The sequence below is a fragment of the Amblyomma americanum genome, chromosome 11 (genome assembly GCF_052857255.1).
Source record: "Amblyomma americanum isolate KBUSLIRL-KWMA chromosome 11, ASM5285725v1, whole genome shotgun sequence".
NCBI classification, from domain to species: Eukaryota; Metazoa; Arthropoda; class Arachnida; order Ixodida; family Ixodidae; genus Amblyomma; species Amblyomma americanum.
The window spans coordinates 77973028-77985767 of record NC_135507.1 but is presented as its reverse complement, the minus strand read 5'-3'; the positions used below and the strand labels follow the sequence as shown (position 1 = coordinate 77985767).

Here is a 12740-nt window from a genome sequence, read left to right as displayed (position 1 = left end):
GATGTTACGCGCCCTTGAGAACAGCGCCAACTACCTTATACTTTAAAAAAATCTTCCGAAATCGCCAGCTATCCTAAAGCGCCAGAAAATAAAAGCATCTTGTTCTTACATCCGATGACGAATTGTTTTTTCTTCCTTTGGTTCATGTAGCATCGACTGCATTCGTGTGTTTTTTTTGTGTCCAAATACGAGGACACGCAGTGATTATAATCGTTTCCTGTTGTTGCGGTAATGCAGGAAATTGGCGCACAGTGCTTTCCCGTTCCGAAGTCTTGATTTTTTGAATGCTTCTCCCTGTTTGATGGGAATGGGAATAAATATGATGTAAATACGAGGCGCGCCTGGGAGAATAAGGATACACTGCACGCCAGCCTATAGAAAAAAATAGCGAGAATGACACGAACGGAAAGGCAGATAGGTTAACCAGGCGGCACTCACTATGCTACCTACAAGTAGGAAGGCCAGAAAGGGCAGAAAGGGAAGATAGAAATGGGAAATCAGTTTTTCACATGTCCGCTCGCCTTTACTGTGAGGGTTTTGAGGGCGCAGACTGGAAGGTTATGTAGATTTTATCTCAACCTATAATGCGTTGAGAATTTCAATAGCGGCTCAACAGCTTTCCTCTGAAAAGAATGTTCAGCCTAAGGCCCAAGAATCTGTTTTCTGTAAAGGAACGTGGATCCAAGAGGCGCAGCGCGGGAGCCGGGAAGACATGCTCATGCTTAAACTGAGGGCAATCACTGAATGGGTCGGCAATCGTCTCATCGCACCCGCAGGTTTCACACACCGGAGAGGCTGCCATTGCGATCAGCTGCGAATATGCATATAAGTGACAAATCTAGTGGACAGGTGGTCGCACTGCCATCACCCTTGAAGCTTTTTGTCCCCTCTCTCTTTCAGCTTGTTGTGTTGCATCAGCTCCTGGCCGAATAACATGCCTACCCGGCGCTGGTCTGCGCTGATCCAGAGTACCGCCAAATGCGTGGTGCGATCCGTGGTACGCTTCATGCACGCAAGATGCGAATCACCAGCGGTAACAGGAAGAAATATTTGTGATGTTTGCGTTGACATTGTGTTGCGACAAAGTGGCAAAAAGCCTTTATCAAATTTCGCGAGGCACACTAGATGTTCGTGAGCAGAAAATAAGCAGGAGGCCGTCTGGAGGCCGGTTGTCCATTAGTCCGATCACGCCGCGGCAGGTATTAGCAGAGAGAAATGCCATTTGGAAGGTGGCTGCCACATTAAAATCCCGGAGGGTGTCTAGCAGCACAAAACACGCCACCTGCCAGCCATGAACAGACGCGCTCAAACTTAGGCTTACCGGATATCGTAATCGTCTATCATTTTTTTTGTCATCGAGGCAGAGAGCCTAGGAAGGCAAAGTAATTCATCGAACGTAGAAGGAACGAGAAAAAAATTAGCGGTGGTTTAGCTATGGTTAAACCTAGAGTGACGCGGTAGCTACAGCTGGGCGGGTGGAACTTGCTCAGTTTAATTACAAAGTCAGTATTTCGCCGCTCCGTTTCGCTGGGCGTTCCTTAATCATCTTCGTCCCACTTGACACGGTGCATGCGCACAGCTGTTGCAACTCTCTTTCGCTGGCGCGCAGCGCCGCCAGCAGCAGCCGCTGCTCCGCACCACCTGGCTCGTCACGTGACGAACCGCGTGACCACGTGGCGGTGGCGGCGCCGCCACCGTCACGTGCCACCGCCACGCTGTAAGCTCGAAATGCTACCGTAATGTAGCTATCGCTACAATATGCAGAATGATTTTACGAGATAATCGGGAGGCGATTCCTCGGACTACGCAGATTAAGTTGTTCGAACTTAAAGCATGAGCAGCGGGAATGATGATCTCACCTTGAATACAATGTGTAAACAAAATAGGATGCGGAAGCAGAGGACGGCGTTTAGTGTTCTGTGAACGCAGTGTTCGCTTAAGCAACGAGGCACTCACTCTTGACGGTGCATTGCTTCTGGGAATTGCGTCTAGACCTCAGCGGTGGACAAGTGGTTGAGCATCCGCCTCGCATGCGGGAGTTGCGGTGTTCGATCCCCAGTGCCGCCGGGTACCCACCGGTGATAGAATGAGCGCAAGCTTTGTCCTGGTCTGGTGCTTGGCTTATTTAGGGTGAAATGCTTGGATATGGGCCTTTGTCCCCACCTAGAGAAGCCGAAAATACTATAGTGTCATGGCGCTCTTCGGCCATAGATGCCCTTGCGCCATAAAAAACCAATCCGCTTCAAGGAATCTCATTTCACTGCTTGCGTGTACGGATAGTACCTCTCATCGCAGCCTCTTGTTCCTCTTGAGTGAGGGCGAACCGCTTTGAGAGACTGATCCTTGAAACGAAAACTAGGCACAGCTTCGTGCCATTAAGATCGCTTTGAGCGCATGTGTATCTGACTATTCGGTTCCTACGTCTCGCGCTTCCCACCTTTTATTCACGTTGCCGGCAATACGAAAGCAACAATGGCGTGTACAACGCCGCCGTTAACAACACGCGAAACTCTCTACATTTAATTCATCGTACACTTTGCTTTTCATCTTCTCTTACACTGGTTCCTCAACGTACTCTGCTCATGTTGTGACGTAGCAACACCGACTAATGGCGACATTTGTGCTTACATCCGCCACAGTGACTCAGAAGCCTTTGCGCTGTGCCATTGACTGCGAGGCCGTGTGTTGAATTCGGGTGGCAGTTTTCGCATTTCGATGGAGCGAAGTGCAATGGCGCCGTAACACTACAACATCGCTTACAGAACAAATCTGAACAGAATCATTTTTGAGCGGGAAACCATTTATGAACGCAGGTTTTTTATATAACGTAAGATATGAATATAACAATAAGATCACCCTATTTCACTATAAGACCACCCTACAGCAGTCCTGCATTTTTTTCTCTTTTCAATTGACCTTTTTGCTATAGTTAAAGGCGTTCGCCATTAGTTTTGTATGGCAGTCTTAACTATTCGATGCGGTCGATAGAAACACTTTGAAAGAAAGATTTTGCTGGATATCTGCGCGCTGGACCATTACCTCAAATATTTTCGTATCTTACAATTTTCAATTTTTTGTAATTTTTATACGAGAATGTTGAACATGGTGCATTTAATTGACCTCAAGGTGGTGGAAACCGATTGAAACCATTAACAAACACGTTTTACAGTCACACCCACTACTTTGTCGTTTAAAAATTGATAATATTTAATATTTAGATAAGTACAACGAAGCCTATCCCGAGGACGGTAATGATTTTGGGGGCCGACGACTCCTCTCGTGTCCTCCGTGGCGCTGCTTTCGTTGCTGGCTGAAGGTAATTTAAATGGAAGGCAGGCCTTCTGGTCCGGGTCGCAGTAGAGGTTCTCCATGCATTCGGTCGGTCCCGGGCACAGCCCCAATGGGTTACAGGGGTCTCCGATGCCTGCATGAAAACGTGTCATCAGTTTAAACATTTCACCCTCAAACTTATAAGCGATATGCAAATGCATGCAGGTACAAGATGTCGAGTGAAACGTTGCTGGCGTTTAAGCGCAAATGCTGTCGCACTTCTCCAATGAAGCAGACTGCAGTGTAGCAGACTGCAATTTTCTTCAGCTGACCTAGCAGACATTGCAAATACAGAAAACGTTGTTAGAAACACACTCAGAAGCAAGCTTCCGCCTTATCGTTCCGGCGTAGAAGATTAGTACCCCATTTCGAGCATGGAGGGGCATCAGTTCTGAGTCCTCTGCAGCTAGTCGAGGAGTGAGCGGAAAGTGCCCCTTTCCGCATGACCGGATTGTACTCACTGATCTTCCTCACGCACTGCTGGCAGCACCCGCAGAAGCCGGCGCCGTATGTAATCCGCCCATCGCATACTTTTGGAAGGGGCCGGCAGGTGTACTTGAACTGCGTGCACGCTTCCTCGGAACACGGGCAGCCGACGACGCAGGGAGCTGCGGAAAGCACGATGGTCAGCCACCACTTGGCCCCCATGTTCCTCTTGCGATAAAGTAAAGGGGAACACCAAAGGAGGGACGCAAACGGTGAGCTTGCAACAAAGCGCTTCTAATCCCTCATGAAGCGCAACCATCACCCTTCTTCTTCCTCGAGAAGTTCCGATCACTTGACGCCATGTGCGATTTTGTGAGGCAATCATCGTCATCATCGTGTGCAAAAGCTAACGTATCTGTTGATCTACGTTCCCATTTTGTGTCTTGAAAACAAAAATAAAATGAAACAGTCAACTGTACTGCTATCTTTATCGTCTCCCCGCGATCACTATAATTCTCCCGTATATGTTCCAAAAAGACATTCTACTAGACCTTGTTAGAAAGATACGTTTCTACTTCATCGGTATGAGTTGGTAACAGCAATAATTTTTGGTACGAGTAGAGTAGGCGAAAAACGTAGTGTATAAAACGCTACCTTTTGTAAGCTTTCCTCTTTTGCATTTAGCAGCCGCTCGCTGGCGCCCCCTACAATGGACACAACTCTTAGGCAGTCAGGACAAGAACCGGACAAGAGCGGCAGCAAAACCTAATGGGCTCCTGGATTGAGAGCCCGCCCACACATGCTATTTATTAAACGTTTCTCTCTCTCTCTCTCTCTAGGGGCACATCTGGTGAAGTGCGTGCAGAACTGCGCGGGAAAACTGCGCTCGGTCGCTCAGTCGCACCATGGATTAGGCGCGCGCCAGACCGACTCCGGCGCCAAACCATGCGTAATCATACCTAACTGCACTTTCACTCGTTTCACTAGGTTTAACGAGCGCTAAAACTCTGTTAATTTTTTGTACGTTCCACTGGAAAGAAAAAGAGGAAATATTTCAAAATACATGGAGCGCATTTATGCTTTACGTCTTAGTAAAAGTGAACTGATTAATTAGATACTAAAAGGAAGCACCAGGATCAGAAATAAATAGCGCGTTACAACACGAAAACCATCCATAGAATGTCTAGAACAGCGAAACATTCCGAACATCTAACTCTTGAACAAGCACCACCGTCCGACGTCATTACTAATGTTGTACCTGCATTCCATAACATTTTATCTCAGTGATTAGCTACGTAGTTCTTTTGCTGCGAGAACATTTAGTGTCACACCTGTTGATTAGAACTCTGGATTGTTCGCAGGCACCTAATCCTTGATAAATACTTCAAATGAAGATGACTGGAGTCTGCCTCGCCTTGAAAGTGAGCATGCCTACGCAGCCGCGGCTCAAGGAATTCATGAGCTTCTTTTATACCGCGCACAAGTGCACGAATGCAGCAGAAGCAGGTACATTCAAGAAGCCGAGTAGATACAGGTGTTCGTAACTTGTACATCCTTTGCCGAATTCGCAGCTTCGCCACAGACGCAGCGCATATTAGAGCAGTAAAACAGACCACTTGAATTCTCTGAGAAATCTGTTCATCCGTTGTGCGCCGAGCCCATGGCTCGAGAAATTCGCTCCAGAGGTGCCTGTGCAGTTTTATTCCGAATTTAGGACGCGACGTACCTTCCTTAGCAGCAACGAGAACAGGTAACGAGGCCTATCTAGTTCTTCCAACGGTAAGACTACTCATTTCATCTCACCTCTTGCGTGATACTGGGAGTCTCTGCTGCGAGGTGGCTGAAATTTCGCTGTATCTTGTATCACGTTGGTATAGGTTTATTAGGGTGGATAGAACTGCGGTGCAGACTCAGTCGTCATATTTAATTAACGATTACTACAGTAAACCAGAACCTCAGAGTGACTCTATCTCTCGCCAATGTAAGATATTTCAAGCGTGAGGCATGACGTATTTGCAACAAATTTGAGCATATTTTGCGCAGGCATTGTGATGTCCCTTGAGTAATGCAACAATTTCTGCGATGGGCTATTTTTCGTGCTAATGCGAACATTATGGATGCGGTTTAGGGCCGCCAATTTGAAAGAAAGATTTTCTAAATTGTGTTTTTCTCTTTTTGTTTGATATGCATATAAATAACGCAGGTCAATTATTTATTGCTCGCTGGGCAACCTTGTACAACGGTGCCAAATCAAAGTTATTTTTCCGTTACATTGAAGGACTATACATACAAAATTTCTGCTCGTGCTTCTTCTTTCAAATGCTGAGTGTAACATTCGCAATCGCGCACCACTTTGTGTTATTTCTCTACGACCGCTGAATTATGCGCAATTGCGTTTCTTCATTTCATTTCATTTCATTTCATTTATTGATCCCTTAAAGGCCCGAAGGCATTACATAAGGGGGGGCATATTGGTTTCCAACGGCGATGATGGGAACATGCATAACAATAAGAAGAACAAACATACAAACAAACATAAAAGAGGTTGTAGTCATATCAGGGTTTTCCAGCAAGTGATACATCATTTAACAAAGATATGTCAAGCAATACTCGCTACAAAAGAGCGCAGAAGTGATCAAGATTTATGTGAGGTGAATTTTTATTTTCTCGCGGAATGTTTTGTGATCAGTGCATGCAGCGATGTCGTTAGGCAGTGAATTCCATAGTGCTATTGCGTTGGGGAAAAATGAGTTGTTGTAAGCTGACGTGTGGCCACTGATGCGTGCTATCGGGTTACCGTGACTAAGCCGGGAGGACGTTCGTAGTGGGGCGGTTAATAGAGCGTGCCGTGATCTTGTGTTATGATAAAATGTATGAAGTAAGCATAGGCGGGAAACGACGCGGCGTGATTCCAGTGTTGAGAGACGGAGGGACTGCTTGAGGGCGGTGACACTGGCTTCTCTTGAGTAACATGAAGTGATGAACCGAGCTGCACGATTTTGAATTGATTCCAATTCGATGGTGAGATACGATTGCCATGGGTGCCAGATGGATGATGCATACTCTAATTTTGGCCGCACAAATGTTTCATACGCGAGTTGTTTTATGTTAGGGGATGCAAATTTCAGATTCCTTCTCAGGTAGCCAAGTGTGCGTGAAGTGTCGGAGCAAATGGTTCTAATGTGGGTGACCCAAGAAAGTGTTGATGTGAGATGTACACCTAGATATTTGTAAGATTTTGCAACGGTTATAGGGACTGATGAAATGCTGTAAGTGTGATTCGTCAAGGTGTGTTTGTGAGTGAAGGACAACGATTTGCACTTAGTAAGATTTAAAGGCATCTGCCACTTTTCACACCATGATGCAATAACGTCAAGGTCCAGTTGCAAAGTGAGGTTATCGGTTGGGTTACTTATTGCATTATAGATGACACAATCGTCCGCAAAGAGTCGCAATTTGCATTGAATATTAGAGGGCAGGTCGTTGATGTATATTAAGAAGAGTAATGGTGATAACCCGGCCCCTTGAGGGACACCAGATGTTACATCTGTTAAGGGTGACTGCATGTTATTGGCGGATGTGAACTGCGAGCGTCCTTTTAGAAAATGTTCGAGCCAGCATATCAGATTAGCAGGAATTCCCAGGAACGAAAGTTTCGCAAGCAGATGGTTGTGAGGTACGCGATCAAATGCCTTCGAGAAGTCTAAGAAGATTGCATCTATTTGGAGGTTATCGTCTATGGCCTTAAGGATGTCTTGGGTGAACTCTGCCAGCTGGGTTTCGCATGAAAATGATTTCCTGAAGCCATGTTGATGAGGATAAAAGAAATTTATTGAATCAAGGTGAGACATTAAGCTTGATGATATAATGTGCTCTAGAAGTTTAGAAGATATGCTAGTAAGGGATATTGGACGATAGTTAGCTGGGCATGCGCGATCACCTGTTTTGAAAATGGGAACAATTTGGGCTATCTTCCAATCGTCAGGAATGTTTCCGGTGTCTAAAGATTGGGTAAATATTAGGTGTAGTATCTGGCTTGATAATGATAGAGTGTTTTTAAGTAGTTTACTGTTTATTTGGTCACATCCTGCAGATGATGACAGCTTGAGTGAACTTATTAATTTGGAGATTCCTTCGGGGCTAATTTGAATTTCCGGCATTTCTTTTTGACTATTGGTTTGCAAAACGTTGGGTGTAGAATTGCTGACAGGCGAAAACACAGATGAGAAGTAGTCATTTAAAAGTTTTGCGCATTGATTAGTATCAGCTGGTTCGCCATCAGGTCCTACAAGATCGAACCGATTAGATTTATGTTTAGGGGAGAGGATACGCCAGAATTTGGTGGGATTTGTTTTGAGAATGGATAGCAAGTCAACAGAGAAAAATTTATCTTTCGCAGCACTCAATTCATTTAAATATTTACTCGCGCAGGCGTGGTATCTTTCCCATGCTTCTTGTTTTTGGCTTAGTTTAGCGGAACGATAAAGCCGTTTTTTTCTACTAAGAAGGTGCTTCAAGTTTTTGTTAAACCAAATATTGTTGGAATCCGATTTGACGACAATGGTTGGGATGTACTTATTTTTTAGTCGCAACATTGTTGACTTGTAACTTTCCCAGTTTTCGTGAACTGTGTTGGTTAGATAAGAACCTAGGAAGTCGGTGAAAAAGAATGAAAGTTCCTTATTTATGGAATCGAAATTACCTCGCTTATAGTCAGTGATTAATTTTTTCGTAGGTGATCGCCTGTTGGAATGTAATGACGTGCAAATGTGCAGAAACATGTGATCGCTGAGGCCCGGAAGCAGAGTTACACTGTGAATGTTGTCTGGGCAAGATGTCAGTAACAGGTCAAGAGTGTGAGTACCTCTTGTGGGGTGTGTGATGGTTTGATGCAGGTTGAAGTCAAGTGTTAAGTCAAGAAATTGTTTCGATTCTTTGGAAGGTGAATGACTAGATACAGAGAGGGAAGCCCAGTTTATATGTGGATAGTTAAAATCACCGAACAGAAAGATGTTCGAATTCAAATATGTGTTTTTAATTGTCGTTAATGCGTCATGAAGGGAGTCACAGAAGGATGAATCGCTGTCTGGTGGCCTGTAGCAAATGCCCAATATTTCTTTCAATCCGAAGTTGTGCACGCATACCCAGGTTAGTTCTAGTTTGGTGTCGTGACAGATGAGTGATGATGATAGGGTGTTTCGGATGGCGATAAGCACTCCTCCGCCCCTCCGTCCGCGCCGATCACGACGATAAAGAACGTAGTTCCCGTTTGAAGGGAGGATTTCAGTATCTTTCACGCCTTCGTGTAGCCACGTTTCTGTTAGTAGGACAATGTCAGCACCAGTGTCGTCGATAAGGCTGTGCAGTTTATCTCGCTTTGGTAAAATGCTCCGTATGTTAGTGAGGACGATATTGAGATGCTTGGAACGTGAAGGGTGGGGGCGATTTGGTGGCGTAGCATGTTTCGGTTGATGATGTTTCGGTTTCGGTTTCAACAACCCAAGGATGGTTACGCCGGGTTAGAAGTGGTTAGGTCACTGATCAGTGCGTGCTCACAGGGGTTGGGCGGGCTCCAGGTATATCGGTAACGGTAACACGGGACGCGGTATTCTAAAGGTGTCTATTATTTAAGTAAGGACGTTGCTTGTCCTTCGAAGCACTTAGCCCTACACCGTGGGAAGCGGGATTGAACGCGTGTCAAGGTTGTGGCACTAGGAGCGTGTTCAGGGGATCACTGTCCTTGCTCTGTCCGGCACATGGCAAACTCATATCGCCCACGATGACTTACGATTCGACCTATAGCGCGATGAGAAAGTTCAGCGGGAGATTAATATCTCTTCGATCATGGCGTTCTCCCAAGGTAGCTGTGAAGTGTCTACAGTCTAGACTCTCTATGCGCACATATATCAATGAATAATCGTTTAGACATTCCTAAAAGAAAACTTACGCATACTTTCAGGAAAGAAGGGAAGCATGAGGTACGCCGCCATTGCTGCCGCCATCATCCACGCCGCCATGTTGCTTTTGGGTCCCACGGCTGTGGAGCCGAAGCAGTGCTACAAGGGTTACTGCGAGGAAGTGGTCTGCAAGCCTATCAGCGCCAGCGAGTGCGACGGCTTGGTGGTGCCCAACGCCAGTGACTGCGCATGCTGCGACTATTGTGTCAAGCAGCTGGGTGAGACAGACTGGGCAATGCTGGACAGAAGAAACGAGGAAAGAGCAAAGGGGGAAAACAGGGCGGTGGAGTAAGAACTTCTTTAGCGTTACAGCCATTAGGGCTCCTTTTCAGCGGAAAACTCGGTATCGTCCGGGCTGTGTTGTTGGGCCGGAAAACCCGCGTCATGCCTGACGTCACGCATAGATGTCTGGTATTAACATGGCTGAAAAGAGGAATTGTAAGGTGAATTAAAGGTTGGCGCATGCCTCAAACGACTTAACTTTATTGAGTAAGTGATTTTAGATTAAGAAAATTTCATAAATTTTAATTGAGATTTCAACTCATGACCTTTGGGTCGCCAGTCAGGCAGGCTACCGACTATAAACTGTGAAGCACGCTGATATGGCTGAGGTACAAGATAAGTGTTGTTGTGTGTCCTTTTGTCTTTGTTTGAGGCTAACAATGTGGTAATTTGTGGAAAGAACTAAAGATGTGCTAATTAGTCTTCTACTAAATAAAGTAACATTATAAGCGTAACTGCTCTGTGGTAGAGTTCAAGGACAAGAATGTAGAAACAATCCTGTGATAATTGTGAATATGAACAAATAAAACTGGCTGTTTCTGAAGAGAAATTGCGGAGGGCAGTCATTAACTCTGTGGCGTCATACCCATAAAGGCGGAGCTTGAGTGTCATCCTAATTTTTGTCTAATGCGCCGAGCATTAAATAGGCGGGGAAAACGGACAAGCCGAGTAAGGACTATTTCTGCTAAAGTTGGTGAAAGGAGCATCTTTCCAGTAATATTTTGAGTATAATGCAAAGGTGGGTTCACAACGACGTTTACTTAAATTCCTACGCAATGGTCAGTGAACCTGATCACGTTCAGTCTTGCCTGTTAAAGGTGGTGGCGAACTATCTAGTTTCATCAGATGGTACGGCGTTCAAAACTTACCTATCTCTGAATTGCAACGCTCTATCTCAGCAAAGTATGTTAGTCAAAGGAAGTTCAATGTCGCGTGGCCAGAAAGAAAATGTATCCTTTAATATTTGATCCCAACTGTATATTGAGGAATGGCCCAAGAAGGAATAGATTTCTTATTAAGAGAGTAATTACCTATTAGCGTCGATCCAATCACAGCCATTCAGCTACTAAGGAAAGTTGGACAGCTTTCTCAGAAACTCCTTACTCGAAGAAAAATTCAACCTGGTCCGAGGTTCGAAGCCGGGACCACCACATTACCGGAGCAGTCGCCCCGCCAACTTAGCTGACCAGTACAGCCAGCTTTCACAATTGACTAAACGTGCACTGAAGGTTCTGGCACATTCAGTAAGAGTCTTTCACTATATTCCTGCATAAGTACGACGAGCGAACGCGAGATTATTTATTATTCATCCCAATGTGCTTTTCATGCATTCCTTTGTTTATACAATAGTTTCCTTTTTCATTTCTCTGTTCAGAGGAAGGCGAAATCTGCTTCTCATTCACCCAGTTCGGCCTGGCGCTCTGGGGCCAGTGTAAGGATGGCCTCAAGTGCAATAAATCCATATCCCGTTGCGAAAAAAAAGCCCATCATACCGTTCCTGTGACCCCTCACGCCGAAGTTACGCAAACCGATCTGCAAGGCACTTGCCCGTGGCCCACAGTGTCTCGCAATGTTCGGAGCAATACACTTAGCTTTTTTTTTCTCTTTTATCGCTGTCTTATGTCTTTCTGTTTTCTAGGGTCACTACCCGCTTATAGAGAAGAACACGATACCCTCGCATTGGGGCCGATTCGTGCGCATTCTCATTCCCAGGCATCAGACGTCATCTTAACAGGGCTGCCAAAGTGCGAAGAAGTGCCCTTGCGCTATGCACAATAAAGCGAGCTTTGTAACCGCTCAGAGGCCGCCGTAGTGGCCCAGTGGTTACGGCGCTCGGCTGCTGACCCGAAAAAGTGGGTTCGATCCGGGCCGCGGCGGTCGATTTTCGATGGAGGCGAAATTCTAGAGGCCCGTGTACTTTGCAATGTCCGTGCACGTTAAAACACCCCTGCTGATAAAAATTTCTGGAGCCCTGCAATACAGCGTCCCTTATAATATCCTGAGTTGCTTTGGGACGTTAAATCGCCAGAAATCATAAACCGTAAGCGCTCAGAGTGCTTAAACATGTACGTATCAAGAAGTTCAAGAATCCATCTGCGCACTACTGCGTTGTCTACGCTTGCATTAACAGCCAGATGAAAAGAAGCAGCAGGGTTGTGGAGCGCTGTGTGCGGTGAGAGCAACTTGTGTCGAGTGCTCTGCCGCTGCGGATCCGGGCGTTCAGCGTTCATCTTTTCCCATGAGGCGGTAGAATTGCCGGCATGCGTCAAATACGAATTGCTGCGGTGCGTAGTACGACACACGAGGCAAGCACGAAAGCACGAGTAAGTACTGTGTTTGAAACGTGCGCCATAGCTGCGTGGCCATCACAATACAATTAGCCTTCGATGACCGTGTTATGGGAACATGCAGGTATGCTTGGAGTGTTCAGCACAGAGTGACTAAACGTCTATAGAAAGTTTAAGGAGGAAATTGTCAAAGAAAACATCTAGGATAATTGTAAGGGAAGCTCTTTGTTGTTCGAGGCCAGGGCGGGAGTATTGCGGACTAAGACGTATCGAGTCAGGTACCACGACATGGACACGTTATGAGGTTTGTGTGGATACGGGGAGGATACGGCTGAACACCTGTTTTTTTTTCCTGCAAACGGCTCACCCTAAATTTGAAAGCAGCGGGGCTAATTTGTTCAAAGCGTTGGAGTTTAAGGACAGCGAAGGAGGAGGAATAGGAGGCGAGACTTTAATG

General features: G+C 45.8%; 2 protein-coding genes across 2 annotated transcripts; one reads left to right on the top strand and one right to left on the bottom strand.

The window, feature by feature from the left end:
- Positions 1-779: 779 nt before the first annotated feature.
- Positions 780-4060, bottom strand: LOC144109728 (uncharacterized). The gene is made up of 3 exons (XM_077642526.1): positions 3792-4060; positions 3248-3424; positions 780-811 (listed from the first exon to the last, which is right to left on the bottom strand). The coding sequence occupies exons 1-3, from the start codon at positions 3976-3978 to the stop codon at positions 780-782; spliced, it is 396 nt and encodes a 131-aa protein (XP_077498652.1). The 5' UTR covers positions 3979-4060.
- A 1322-nt stretch (positions 4061-5382) lies between these two features.
- On the top strand, positions 5383-11727 carry LOC144109727 (uncharacterized). Its single transcript, XM_077642525.1, has 4 exons — positions 5383-5535; positions 9716-9931; positions 11371-11495; positions 11635-11727. Exons 2-4 carry the CDS (start codon positions 9730-9732, stop codon positions 11725-11727), a joined length of 420 nt encoding a protein of 139 aa, XP_077498651.1. The 5' UTR covers positions 5383-5535; positions 9716-9729.
- Positions 11728-12740: the final 1013 nt, after the last annotated feature.